Genomic DNA, 14,477 nt, shown 5'->3' with positions numbered 1-14,477 from the left:
ATTCGATCTGACCATAATGGAATAAAACACTAGAAAAACTAAGGATAATAGGAACACTGCTTAACATCATAAAGGCTATCTGTGCTAAGCCCCAGGCCAACATCATTCTAAATGGAGAAAAATTGAAGGCATTCCCTCTAAAATATGGAGCAAGACAGGGATGCCCTCTTTCACCACCTCTATTTAACAGTTCTTGAAACACTGGCCAGAGCAATTAGACGAAAGAAATTAAAGAGGTACGCATAGGAAAAGAAGAACTCAAATTGGCACTATTTGCTGATGATATGATTCTATACCTAGAAGACCCTAAAAGTTCCACCAGAAAACTAGAATTAGTAAATGAATTCATCAAAGTAGTAGGATATAAAATCAATACTCCTAAATCAAAGGCATTTCTGTATATCAGTGACAAATCCACAGAAAGGGAAATGAGGAAAACCACCCCATTTTCAATAGCCTCAAAAAAATACTTGAGAGTCAACAAAAGAGGTGAAAGATCTATATAATGAAAATTATAGAACCCTAAAGAAAGAAATCAAAGAAGACCTTAGAAGATGGAAAGATCTACTTTGCTCTTGAATAAGCAGAATTAATATTATAAAAAATGACCATACTTCCAAAAGCACTATACAGATTTAATGCAATTTTGATCAAAAGTCCAATGACATTTCTCATAGAAATAAAAAAGACAATCATGAAATTCATCTAGAAAAATAAGATACCCAGAATAATTAAAGCAATCCTTAGCAGGAAGAGAGAAGCAGGTGACATCACTATACCAGAACTTAAACTATACTACAGAGCAATAGTAACAAAAACAGCATGGTATTGGCACCAAAACAGACTGGTAGACCAATGGTATAGAATAGGGGATGCAGAGACTAACCCACAAAACTACAATTATCTTATATTAGACAAAAGTTCCAAGATCATGCATTGGAGAAAAGATAGCCTCTTCAACAAATGGAGATGGGAAAACTGGAAATCCATATGCAACAAAATGAGAATAAACCCCTATCTCTCACCATGCACACAACTCAACTCAAAATGGATCAAAGACTTAAGAATACAACCAGAGACCCTGCGTCTAATAGAAGAAAAAGTAGGCCCTAATCTCCATCATGTGGGATTAGGCCCCAACTTCCTTAATAAGAATCCTTTGGCACAAGAATTAAAATCAAGAATCAATAAATGGGATGGACTCAAACTAAAAAGTTTCTTCTCAGCAAAAGAAACAATCTGTGAGGTGAAGAGAGAGCCTACACCTTGAACTGTCCTTCTTTTTCACTAGTTTTGGTTTGAAGCCCACTTTATCTGATAATGAGGATGGAAACCCCTGCTTGTTTATGTGGTCCATGTGAATGGTACGTTTCTTTCCACCCTTTCACCTTCAGTCTATGGATGTCTTTTCCTGTGATATGAGTCTTTTTTTTTTTAAAGATGCTTTACCTATGTCCATTACTCATTTTTTTTATTAGTTGTTCAAGACATTACAATGATCTTGACATATCATACATTTGATTCAAATGTATTCATATCATACATTTGATTCACTCAAAAAATGAATTCTCATTTTTCCACATGTACAAATTGCAGAATCACATTGGTTACACATCCATGTGTATACATACAGCAATCCTAGTGTCAGTTTATTCTGTTGTCCTCCTTATCCCCCCTCCCCACCCCTCCCCTCCAATCACTATTCTCTACCCTTTCTACTGTGACACTTTCTCTCTCTCTTTTTTTTCCTTCCCTTCCCCCTCACACCATCGTATATGTATTTTGTGAACCCATGAGAGTCTCCTTCCATCTTCCATGCAATTCCCCTTCTTCCTCCCTTTCCCTCCCACCTCTTTTCCTTGTTTTGTGGTAATCTTCTTCTCATGCTCTTCCTTCCTACTCTGTTTTGAGTCACCTCCCTTATATCAGAGAAGACATCCGTCATTTGTTTTTTAGGGATTAGCTAACTTCGCTTAGCATAATCGCTCTAGTGCCATCCATTTCCCTGCAAATTCCATGATTTTGTTATTTTTTTTTTAGTGCTGAATAATATTCCATTGTGTATAAATGCCACATTTTTTTTTTATCCATTCATCTGTTGAAAGGCATCTGGGTTGGTTCCACATCTAGCTATTGTGAATTATGCTGCTATAAACATTGATGTAGCTGTGTCCCTGTAGTATGCTCTTTTTAGGTCTTTTAGGTATAGTCCGAGAAGGGGAATAGCTGGGTCAAATGGTGGTTCCATTCCCAGCTGTCCAAGGAATGTGAAATGAGTCTTTTGATGGCAGCATATTGTTGTGTCATTTTTTAAAAATCCAATCTGTCAATCTATGTCTTTTAATTGATTAATTTAGGCCATTCATATTCAAGGTTATTATTCAAATATGATTTGTATTCCTTGTCATTTTGGTTTATTTTTGGTTTTTAACTTGTCTTGGTTTCTCCTTTGATTAGCCTTTCCTTTAGTGTATTTCCTCCCTTTGCTGATTTTCATTGTTGTTTTTATTTCCTCCTCAAATATTTTGCTGAGAATACTCTGTAGTGCAGGCTTTCTAGTTGTAAATTCTTTTACCTTTTGTTTATTATGAAATGTTTTATTTCATCATCAAATCTGAAGTTTAAATGTGCTGGATATAAGATTCTTGGTTGGCATCCATTTTCTTTCAGAGTTTGGTATATGATCTCCTGGCTTTGAGGGTCTGGGTAGAAAAATCTGCTGATATGAATTGGTCTCCCCCTATATGTGATCTGATTCCTCTCTCTTGCAGCCTTTAAAATTCTATCCTTATTCTGTATGCTAGGCATTTTCATTGTAATGTGCTTGGTGGGATCTGTTGTAATTTTGTACATTTGCTGTCCTTTAAGCCACTTGTATTTGATTTTCCTATTCATTCTTCATATTTGGGAATTTTTCTGATATTATTTCATTGAATAGATAGTGCATTCCTTTGGTTTGAATCTCTGTGCCTTCCTGTATCCCAATATATCTTAGTTTTTTTTTATGCTGTTCTATAATTCTTGGGTGTTCTGTTCATGGTTCCTTACCATCTTCATTGTGTGATTAACTTTATTTTATGGATTGTATATTTTGTCTTCATTTTCTGATGTTCTGTTTTCCAAGTAGTCTAGTCTGTTGGTGATGTTTTCTATTGAGTTTTTTATTTGATTTATTGTATCCTTCATTTCAAGGACTTCTGATTATTTTTTATTTGTTTGTTTTCAGAATTTCTGTCTCTTTTTTGAAGTAATCTTTTGCTACCTGTATTTGTTCCTATCTCTTTGTTGGAATGATGGATTCTTGCCTGTATTTGCTCACTTAGGTAATTCTTTAATTCATACATCATCTTAATTATGTACATTCTGAACTCCTTCTCTAACACTTCATCAATTGCTCTGTCCATGAATTCTATTAATGTAGTATCTTGGTTTGTTTGGGGCACTTTCCTCCCTTGTTTTTCATGTTTTCTTTGTGTCTTCCTTCTTGCAGTGCAGATCTGATGTATTACAGTTTCTACCCTATGATCTTGTAGTTTCCCTGCAGATTACCTGTACTTTACCTTGGTATTGGGCTTCTAGTCCCTGGCTGATGTCCCAAGATAAATGCTACTGCAACTAAAGATGATGGTGGCAATAGTAGAGGTAACTCAAGATAGTAGTGGCTGTATCCCAAGATGGCTGCAACCACTTTTAGAGATGGGGCTAAAAGGTTGTCTTGCCTGTTCAGAGATGCAGCTGCCTTTAGACCCTATCTATTGTCCCAAGGTAGAGGCTACTGTGTGGGGTAGGCTGTGGTGATGGCTCCAGTGTCCCAAGATGTAGGCGGGCTAGGCCTAGGTTTCTGCGTCTGTCTGCTGTCTGCAGGGCAGTCCTGGGTCTAATTTTGGCCTTGGCTCCTGCATGGATCAGCAGGGTGGTATTAGCATGTTTTATTCTTGAGAGTATTTTTATTATTCAGTTAATCATTATTTTGCTACAAAACCATATTTATATTGATTGAAATGTTTTTATTGTCTTTATAATATTCTGAGTCTTAAACTTTTTGTATTGAATTATTTTATAATTGTATTAGTGCTTAATTGAAAACCATGAGTATATTTCAAAATTTAACAAGTAATTATTTTAAAAGTAAGCATGTTATATATACATTGATTAATTAGTTTTTTATATTCATGCATGAATAAAAATTAATCTTAGGATGAGGTGGTTCAGCTTGGATTATATTCTTCATTTTTATATATTTTACAATAAAGGAAGGTTGGTTAGATAAGTAAACAGATTGTATTAAAAGTATTAGTATAACAGTGTCAATCTTTTTTGAACTTCTGCAAAAATGATTTGATGTTTAAAACAATGTTTTATGATTTGTCAGATAACAATTTAATGAACTCTATTATCAGCTTTATTGAACTCAGAGAATGGATAACCATGTGATTTACAAAGTGTTTCTGCAGTTAAAAGAAGAGTTATTCACTTTATCAATACTGAAAGCAATAGTTGAGTCCCCCATCCGATCTTTGGTTTTCTGGAAGTTTGTGTATGCCTTATTTTGCAAAAGAGCAATGATGAAAATGTAGCTAAGAAGGAGAATTTGCAGTGTTATCACAGGCCTAGTTCAACCACCCAGGAAGTGGAGAAGAACAACATATTAAAGCTATTTGTTATTCTATGAAAATTTTACAGAAACTTCAAGGTAGACATGCCTATTTGACAATGAATGTCCTAGAATATCCTAGTAAGGCTTTTAACAATTTTTTTTTTCACTTTGAAATTCTTCTCACTTAAATCGTAATTAAGGCCAAAAAAATTTGGAGCATCAATACATAGTTTTAAACCACACAGTAATTATTATTTACAATAATGACCTATAGTGAAATTTGGCTGCACTTTTTTCTAAGAAACTATTCTATTCTTTAAGATTAAAAAGTCATGATGATATTTGTCTTATAAATTTATTAAATTTATAATTTATTTCAAGAATACTGATCTTTCTAATGTTGAGTCTTTCTAACTAGGAGTATGATATGTCTCTCTGTTTGTGAGGGCTTTTTAAACTTTTGTGTTATTCAGTAGTTTTATATGCCTCTTCAAATAGAGATCCTGCATATTTCTTAGAGATTATTCCTCCATGTATTGTATTTTATGTTTTATGTTTATGCATAGGTAAAAAGCAACACATGACATTAAGATGGGGGTATTACATAGAGTACATTTATAGACAAAGCTGAGAGGGCCAGAATAGTCTGGAGCACAGCCTTTGTATTTTGAGTATGCATAGCACTGAGCAAAAAATACAAAAACATTCATTTACTTGTTTTGCTGTAGGAAAGAAGAAAAGAGTTTGAACAAAATCTCAGAAAAACAGGTCTTGAGTTGGAAATTGAAGACAAAAGGGTAAATGTAATTGATAATTTATATGAGAATTTTATGTTTTAAGTCTTGTTTTCTCCTGTTCCGGCCTTCAAGTGGGTATATTTTGTGTTTAGATCACTATGTATCAGCTGTCTGCACTGGGCATGGTAGTGTCTATGGTCTTACAGGTCAGTAATGTAAAGGAAGGTTGTTCAAATAAAGTAAAAAGATTGGATTAGAAGTACTGTCATAACAGTGTTAATCTTTTGAACTTCTAATTTATATTAGAAATACAGAACTCAGCATATAGTCATGTGATTTAATGTTTAAAATAATGTTTTAGGATCTTTCACCTAGCAGTTGTATTAGCTCTGCTATTATTTTTGTTGAATTCAGAGAATGGGTAATCATCTGGTTTACAAAATCATATGTTCCTACATTAGGAATAAGAGTTACTTTCTCAATTTTTTAAAAAAATTATATATATTTTGAATGCCCTCTAGAATGTTGGGAGACCAGTAAAACACTTTAAAATGAGCATACATAATATATCTTTCCAGGTTACAAAAGAAGTGAAGACATGGTCTTAGGTTCATCCTTATTTTGAAGACTGTCTATAATCTGGTACATTAAGTAGTTAAACTGGATATATTACAGCATAAGTCAAGATGCACTGTTCATGAATATACCAAGTTTTTAATATTTAATCCCTGTCTTTCACCATTTTCTAGAATCACTTTTAAAATTGTTTTTAAAGACACATTTAGGATCCCACCCTGTCTATATATTTCTAATGCTTTTTAAATTTAATATTCTTTAGTTCTTATTTCTCTCCTACTTTTACTAGCTAAAAATGTATATTACAGCACACATCTGTAATTTATTCTGCTATATGATGGACCTTTATTATCTAAAGCTCTTCATCTTCATGTAGGCTTTATACAAAAGCTGGATAAGAAGAGTGAGACCATCTTATAGTTTGGATATATCCCTTATATAAACTAAGCAGAATTCTGAGTTTATAGCTAGCCATTTCAGCTGGGTACTGTGGTACATTCCTGTAATCCCAGTGATGGAGTAGGCTGAGCAGGAGAATCACAAGTTCAAAGCCAGCCTCAGCAATTTAGCTAGGCCTTAAGCAACTAATGAGATTCTGTCCTAAATAAAAAAGAAAAAAACAGCAACAAAAGCCTGGTGAGGGGCTGTGGTTGTGGCTCAGCAGTAGAGTGCTCTCCTAGCTTGTGCGAGGCCCTGAGTTCGAACTTCGGCACCACATAAAAAAATAAATAAATAAAATAAAGGTATTGTGTCCAACTACACCTAAAAAATAAATATTTTTTTTTAAAGGCTGGTGATTTGATTCAGTGGTAAAGCGTCCACTGGGTTCAATACCCAGGACCAAGGAAAAAAAGTTTTATTCAGAAATTGTTCATAACCATGTGTGGCTGTGTATTTAGGGCTGCATGTTGATGGGTCATGTAATATATTTTAAAAAACATTTTCTCTGTGTCTCTGTCTCACGCATGTGTATGTGTATATACATATATAACATAAACTTATAAATGTATAAGTATTTTATATCTGTTTTCAGATTAATTTTGTAAAAATTTTGCTATAGTTTTTCAACAAATTAAAATGCTTTGACATCTTTGATTTTTTTTTTTAAGTTTTGTTTCTTTAATCAGCTCAATAACAAATGATCAGTAAGCTTACTGATTTTGCCTTTATTTTATTCAGGACTCAGAAGATGGAAGAACTTATTTTGTCAAGATTCATGCACCTTGGGAGGTACTAGTTACTTATGCAGAAGTTTTGGGAATCAAAATGCCTGTTAAGGAGAGTGATATTCCCCGAACTGAGAACAGCCCTTTGCGTTATATGCTCGGGCCTGTGAGGCTCCCACAGGAAGTGAAGTTTCCTCGCCCTGAATATTTCACTGCCCAATTCAGCAGACATCGGCAGGAGCTCTTCCTCATTGAAGATGAAGCAACCTTCTTTCCATCCTCATCAAGAAACAGAATTGTAGGTAGAAAAGATCTTGCACATCTCTCCAACTATGGCATGTGTGACTATGTGTGCTTTTATATTTGTGCATGTACAATACTATGTGTAGGATATAAGCATTTGGCAGTATTGGGGAGGTTGGAAAATCTGTTTGGCTCACTTAAACCTGTTATCCTCCACGCCTTTCAATTTTTCATTTAAAAAATGAGTCATTGACACTGTGGATATAGTAATAAAAATAGAATCATGCCATCCTAGCAAATCCCTTAACTGAGAGCCAGAGGACTTTGATTTTATATGATCTTTGTAGATTGCTCTTATAATATTCAAGTCTGGTTTTATAAAATCAGTGAATAGTATGAGGAATATTGATCATTTCATGTAAAATTTTAATGTTTCAGTTTATTTATATAGAGATAGAATTTGAGAAATCTCAGAATTTTCTCCCCCAATTTAAATTTCAGCCTTTTGAATCAATATTTCCTCTCCATTTGTACTACTAGGATCTTTTAAGCTTCCCGTTAAAAACCTGTCTCCTAAAAAACTAAAGGTTCTGTGCCACAGTTTCTTTTTGTTTAAATTAGGACAGTATCCACTTCACAGATTACTCTAAGAATTAAAGAAGCTAAGATATGAAAAGTTTTGAACAGTACATGTCACATGTCAAATGTTCAACAAATTTTAGATATTATCCTTATTATTTGACTTCAGAGGAAAATTTCAGGTTTTGTGTTGCCCTTATACATTGTTGCATACTAATTCAACCACCTGGTTTCTAAAAATCTCAAGGTCTATGCCTTGAGGTGATGTGCTTTTTTTTTTTTTTTTTTTTTCCTGACCAGAGGAGAAGCTTAGTTCCATTTTATTCCTAGTTAAAGGTTCATTGAAGGGAGTATTAAAATGTAATTCCTAGGATTTTTGGTATGAAAACATGAATTCACAAACTGAAAGTTTTCTTCCTTTTTATACCAATATTAAAAATCAGCAAAAAAAACTTAAGAGGCAACCACTAAGGACATGAAAGCATGAGACACGGAATCAGATGCCCTGGTATCAACTCATAACTCTGTCACTTTGAAATAAGATAACTAAATAAAGAGAACTTCTTGAAACAATGATAATGATTATACTGGTGTTATAGTGAAAATCAATTGAAGGAAATATGCAAAGCACTCTGCAAACTGTAATTTAATAATACTTGTCCCATTTAAAGTTTGGGAAAAAAAAACAGTGAACACACGGGAATGAAATGGGATCTTTATCAGACACAAATGTTACTCTTTTTTATGTTTCTTTTCCATATAAACAGTGACAATATAGACTAATTCAACATTAAATTATATTCCCCTTCTTCAGAAGGGACAACTACTATTCTTGTTCTATTACACAAGTCATTTGGAAGATTAATGTAAAAAAGTCCCCAAATCACACACTTGCAGAGAGGCCACCACAACTTTATTAAAAATATACATCTATAAGGAAATATGCTTGCCCAGAACTGTGTGTTCAACTTCAGACAGAAGCCACTTTTGATATTAATCATAGTGGCCAGGGATTATTGTTTCAAAATATCTTAAATAATCCCCTTCATTTTTCTCATTAAAAACATGCCCTTGCCTCCACCAGGAAAGAGATTACGACTCAACTGAATGCAATATTATTATTCACATATTTTAGCAATTAAATATTTTTCATTAAGGTATAGCAATTGCTATTTTTGGAGATACTAATATTGTGCAACTAATAGATTATAGTGCACTATAAAGATACTTTTATATGCACTGGGAAACTAAAAAAAATTGTGTAGCATTACTGCAGTGGTCTGATCTGTGTTGTACAATATCTCAGAGGCATGCCTGTATTATTTCACTTATCCCACTGAGAACCACTCTTTACCTAGGATTAATTTTTGTGCATGGCAGAAAATAGTAATTGATTTTCCCCCGTTGTCTATGGTCAGCTAACTTGTAACAATTACTGAAAACACTCAACTTTTCATACTGTTTTACAGTGCTACCTTTGTCATGACTCAAATATCCACTGTCAACCTACATTTAAATAATCAGAGCTTCTCCAAACAATAAGATATTTATTTGGGTATATGTATTCAATTCTAAACTATGAGTATATTCAAAGAAATTGAGGCAAGGGCAAATTTCTAATGAGAAATGATTCTGATAGCCTTTTGTGACAATATCAGGCAATCATGAAGAAGAATCCTTCCTATGTAACCTACCAGTTTTATTTCGAGTTTGTTGTTAGGGTTAACACAAGTGACTCCATTTTGATTCTGACAACTTTCATATTTCTTTTACACCACAAATTCATAGGTTACTTCTAGCCTCTAATCTGTGCCTTTGATCTTTTTATTATTTTTAAAATGAATTTACCAGAGTTCTGTAGTCTTGGAAAGCAGGAACAGTTAAGGAAATCCCCTATACTTTTTTTTTTTTTTTCTGGGAACAAACTCACTGAAAAAGCCATTCTTCCTCATGTGATTGAGTTGATACTCAGGGATACCTCTACCATCTCATCAGTTTGATTCCACAGCACCATTTATCCAGTGCTTTATCCTAAATTTACCTGGAAATTGAACCATCAGACTATGCTAGTGCATTGCTTTTATGAAAAGAAAAAAAATGAAACTTCTTTCTGTCAAGTGGTAGTTACAGCTTGGAATCAGGTATCCAGGCTAAACCTCCACAGAAACTCAGAGATAAAAAAATGATATCAGGTTTGTTGCTGTATATATTTAAAATAAATAGCTCCAAGGAAACTTAAGAAAGACTTTGTTAGTTTGTAAAACTGAGGAGATGCCTATTTAGCTTTATAAAGATTTATATTCATCACAAAAGAAGAGATAAAGAAGGTAAGGCATTTCCCTTCTGGGACCAGGGAAAATTCAGTTATTTTAGAAGTTTGGCTTACCCTCACAATTTATCCCTTTCAATATTTTGTAGTAACAAAAGCTGCCACAGTCCTTTCAGATTCTCAGTCTTTGTTTCATAAAGGGTTAGTTTAATTGTTTGGCACCATTGGTCCCTCAGAACAAAGACCTTGTTAATTCACATAAAGGAACTTAACTTTTCATCCTCACAGGAACCAAAACCTTGGCCTATGATGTTCCCTGCTCTTTTATTTCTATCAGGAAATATCTAGTAGAGCCAAACCTGAGCCAACATTAATGTGTAGAACAGCTGCAGCTGCTCCCTAACACAAGGAGAAACTCTCCCTAATCCTTGCTTACTTCTTTGTAAAAGAAAATTTAAAAGTATATTCTGCCTGGTCTTGCAGATGTTTGAAGATTTCCTGGTTAAAATATTCTTTCTATTGTCATAGTTGCCATCCCTCTCTTGGAATAATCTTTTTTTAAATTTTTTATTTTATTTATTTTTTCTTTCTTTGAAAAACTTTTTTTATTTATATATGACAGCAGAGTGCATTACAATTCTTATTACACATATAAAGCACAATTTTTCATATCTCTGGTTGTATACAAAGTATATTCACACCATTTGTGTCTTCATATAGGTACTTTGGATAATAATGTCCATCCCATTCCACCATCATTTCTAGCCCCATGCCCCCTCCCTTACCCTCCAACCCCTCTACTCTGTCTAAAATTCGTCTATTCTTCCCATATTTCCTCTCCCTATCCCCCTATGAATCAGCCTCCTTATATCCAAAAAAAAAAAAAAAATTCAGCATTTGGTTTTTTGGATTGGCTAACTTCACTTAGCATTATCTTTTCTAACTCCATCCATTTACCTGCAAATGCCATGATTTTATTCTCTTTTATTCTGCAATAATATTCCATTGTGTAAATATGCCACATCTTTTTTATCCATTCATCTATTGAAGGGCATCTAGGTTGGTTCCACAGTTTAGCTATTGTGCATTGTGTTGCTATAAACATTGATGTGTCTGTGTCCCTGTAGTATACTGTTTTTAGGTCTTTTGAGTATAGACCAAGGAGAGGGATAGCTAGGTCAAATGGTGGTTCCATTCCCAGATTTCCAAGGAATCTCCATACTGCTTTCCTTGTTTAATAGTACTATACTTATTACCATTGCTTTGTAATATATCTTAATATCTGGTAAAGCAAATTTTTTCACTCAAGACAAACTTCTTATTTTGGTGACTATGTCTTAAGGAAATAATCCAAAGTATATAAAATAGTTTCATTACACTGTTTATCAAAATTAAAACTACCTTGCATAAATTATGATTTCTTTATTAAGATGGAATATTAAACTTCCCTTGAAACGAATGGACCACATTAGATAATGATGATTCAAGGACAATCACCACATTGCAATCAGCAAGTCCTTGAATGATGAAATGTAAAATAAAAGAGTGGGAAATGCATTTAAAATAGTGCTGAAGGACCAATTAAACAATCATAAAAGTAGAAGTTATGAAAAGTTCCTGAAGACAAAAAGCAGATTAGAATGAATTGATAGAAATACAATAGCAAGGGAAACCAAGGCCCAAGGTGTAAACAGGAAAAAAATATATATATAAAGATGTAAGTGGTTGCAAGTTGTGGACCTATGATAATCTTGAGTCAATAAATTCAACTCAAGATAATAACAGGTAAAGGTCCAGCATAAATCATCATAGTAATTAAGTGAAGAAATATTCAAAACAGCTTGGCTATATATTGAATCTACTTTGTATTTTTTCAAGTGAAATGTTGGTGATATTAAGACTCCATCTGGGTCTGGGGTTGTGGCTCAGTGGTAGAGTGCTCACTTAACACATGCAAGGCCCTGGATTCTACCATCAACACCACATAGAAATAAATAAATAAATAAATAAAATAATGGTATTGTGTCCAACTACAACTAAAAAATAAATATATATTAAAAAGACTCCCATCTGGAATCCTGACTATCCTAGGAATTCTACACAAAAGACTCCTGGAGGAGCTTGAGATAAAAGAACCAAACTACATTATAATCAATCCACCCATGACCCCACTGCAAGGGTAGGGGACTCTCAGAACCAGGAGCTGATATATCTGCAGAGTCCTTATAACCCCACATCCTGTATTTTCTCCCAAAACAACCAAGAGAGGCTTCTTTCTGTAATCTCAGCCTGTGTCTACATTTAGACAAAATGGACATTGTTAAATAAATAGTGATTGAAAAATGTAGAAAGTATAAAAGTTATGAAATGTGCTAGAGTCTTTTTGTATTTATCTTGTAGGTATATTATATTCTCTCACGGTGTCCTTTTGGCGTAGAAGATGGGAAGAAAAGGTTTGGGATTGATAGACTGCTAACTTCTAATACCTATTCATCTGCCTACCCACTCCATGATGTAAGTACAGATTTGGCTTTGAAATTTCCTCTTACATTTGAAAATTGTTTTGTTTTGAGATAGAGTCATCCACTTGATTTCTTTTTTCTTAAAATTTGACTAATTCATTCATGATGGGAAAATTCCCGAAGACCTCAATTTGAGAACTCCCCCAGCTATGCTGAAACACCTTGCCAATGCCTCTTGATGCTGAGGTTTCCAATGTAAGTTCATTTTTTAAAAGTAATTGCATTTGCATATGAATTTTTAAAAACCCATTTTGAAAATAGTCAGATTAGTCAACATTTTAGAAGATAATATTTGGAAATTTCTGTCTGAACTTATCAGGTCTTTCTCTTAAAGCTTTTATTTTATTTTATTTTTACAGCACTTGAGATGGAACTCAGGGCCATTCATATGCTCAAGTACTCTACCACAACCCCAACCCTTTTTTAAAAATTTTAATTTTGAGACAGGATCTAAGTTCACCAGGCTGGCCTCTAACTAGTAATCCTGTGGCCTTGGACTTCTAAGTAGTTGAGATTGCACTTGTGTGCTACCATTCCTGGCTTCTCATAAAGTTTTGAAGCCATGATGGATTTAGATTACATTCATTCATGTATTCATTAATCAAATACATAATAGGTTTCTGTTACATGGAAACATTCTCCTAGGTATTATTGGAACACAACCAGGAGTCCAAGCTCACAGACTAGGCAGTTCCTAGAAATAAAGGTTGTACACTACTGCACTACAAGTTATAGGTTTCAGTCTATAAGAACAATTCAGACTAATAATTGAGATTAAGAATTCTTCTCTGGGACTGGCAAATCAAAAAATACTAAGACTTATAGATTACATAAGGAAGTGACTTTTTACATGATGTACCCATTGAATCAAACTTGAAAACAGCCTGGCAACCAAACCCTAGTTTCTGGGGTTTCTGAGGGAAATCTACTGATTTAGATAGTCAGTGTATTCATTTCACTATCTGCTGACAATAGTGCATTTAATTTAATTTGGGATCATCCCTTGGATCTTTTCTTTTATTCCAGTTCTAATCTCCCGTACTTAAAGACTTTTTGATGATAGTCTCTTTGCAAGAAACATATTCTTTGACAATATAGAAGAAACAAATATTTTCACTGAAATAAGTAGCAGATAAATCATTGTCAATTTTCTGGAGGTGGTGTTGTTACAACAGTTTCCAAAATCCCAAAGTAAAAAACTTTCCTCAATCTTCTGTGTCATCCTATATTAATCAATACTATGAGAATTCACTCCACTCTAGTTTGACACTAATGAGTTTATTAATTTTCATGTTTCCTATAAGAATAAAATAGAATTTTCCAAAATGCATGACCATCTTGAATAAGAATATCAATTCATTTGCACCTAACTTAAGTTTTAGAGATCTCAACCATCCTTTTCCCTCCTGTAATGACCTCCCCACCCAACACACCACACCAAAAAACAAATATTTTTCCCCCAGGGCAAAATCATTCCTTGGAGATTATGGATTCTAAATGCCATAGGCATTTGGTAAAGTAGAGAAATCTAAAGTAGATTAAGGAACATTCTTGAACACATTCTATGTCAGTCTTTCTTCACAAAAGGCTTATTGTTTTTTGAGTACTTTTGTTTGTTCACTTTTAGGGCATTAATTCTCTTCTTTCTATGTCATGTCATGAGGCCAAACTAACATCCTCACCCACCAACAAATTGAATCTATACATCTAGCTTTTAAGCAAGTGTCATGCTCATTGGAAATTCAGTGATATGGAGTTGTCTTTAGAGATACCTATAACTTAACAGCC

The 14,477-nt window shown here is 33.8% G+C and overlaps 1 protein-coding gene across 1 annotated transcript in view; it reads left to right on the top strand.

Moving 5' to 3' along the window:
- Positions 1 to 14,477, top strand: part of Ano5 (anoctamin 5) — a 112,731-nt gene that overhangs the window by 42,540 nt on the left and 55,714 nt on the right. Inside the window, exons 5-7 of the mRNA XM_071616333.1 lie at positions 5,326 to 5,394; positions 7,090 to 7,374; positions 12,568 to 12,681. Coding sequence (XP_071472434.1) covers positions 5,326 to 5,394; positions 7,090 to 7,374; positions 12,568 to 12,681 — 468 coding nt within the window. The remainder of the gene's footprint in view (positions 1 to 5,325; positions 5,395 to 7,089; positions 7,375 to 12,567; positions 12,682 to 14,477) is intronic.

Source organism: Marmota flaviventris, chromosome 9 (genome assembly GCF_047511675.1).
Source record: "Marmota flaviventris isolate mMarFla1 chromosome 9, mMarFla1.hap1, whole genome shotgun sequence".
NCBI lineage: Eukaryota > Metazoa > Chordata > Mammalia > Rodentia > Sciuridae > Marmota > Marmota flaviventris.
This window is presented reverse-complemented; position numbering and strand designations above follow the sequence as displayed.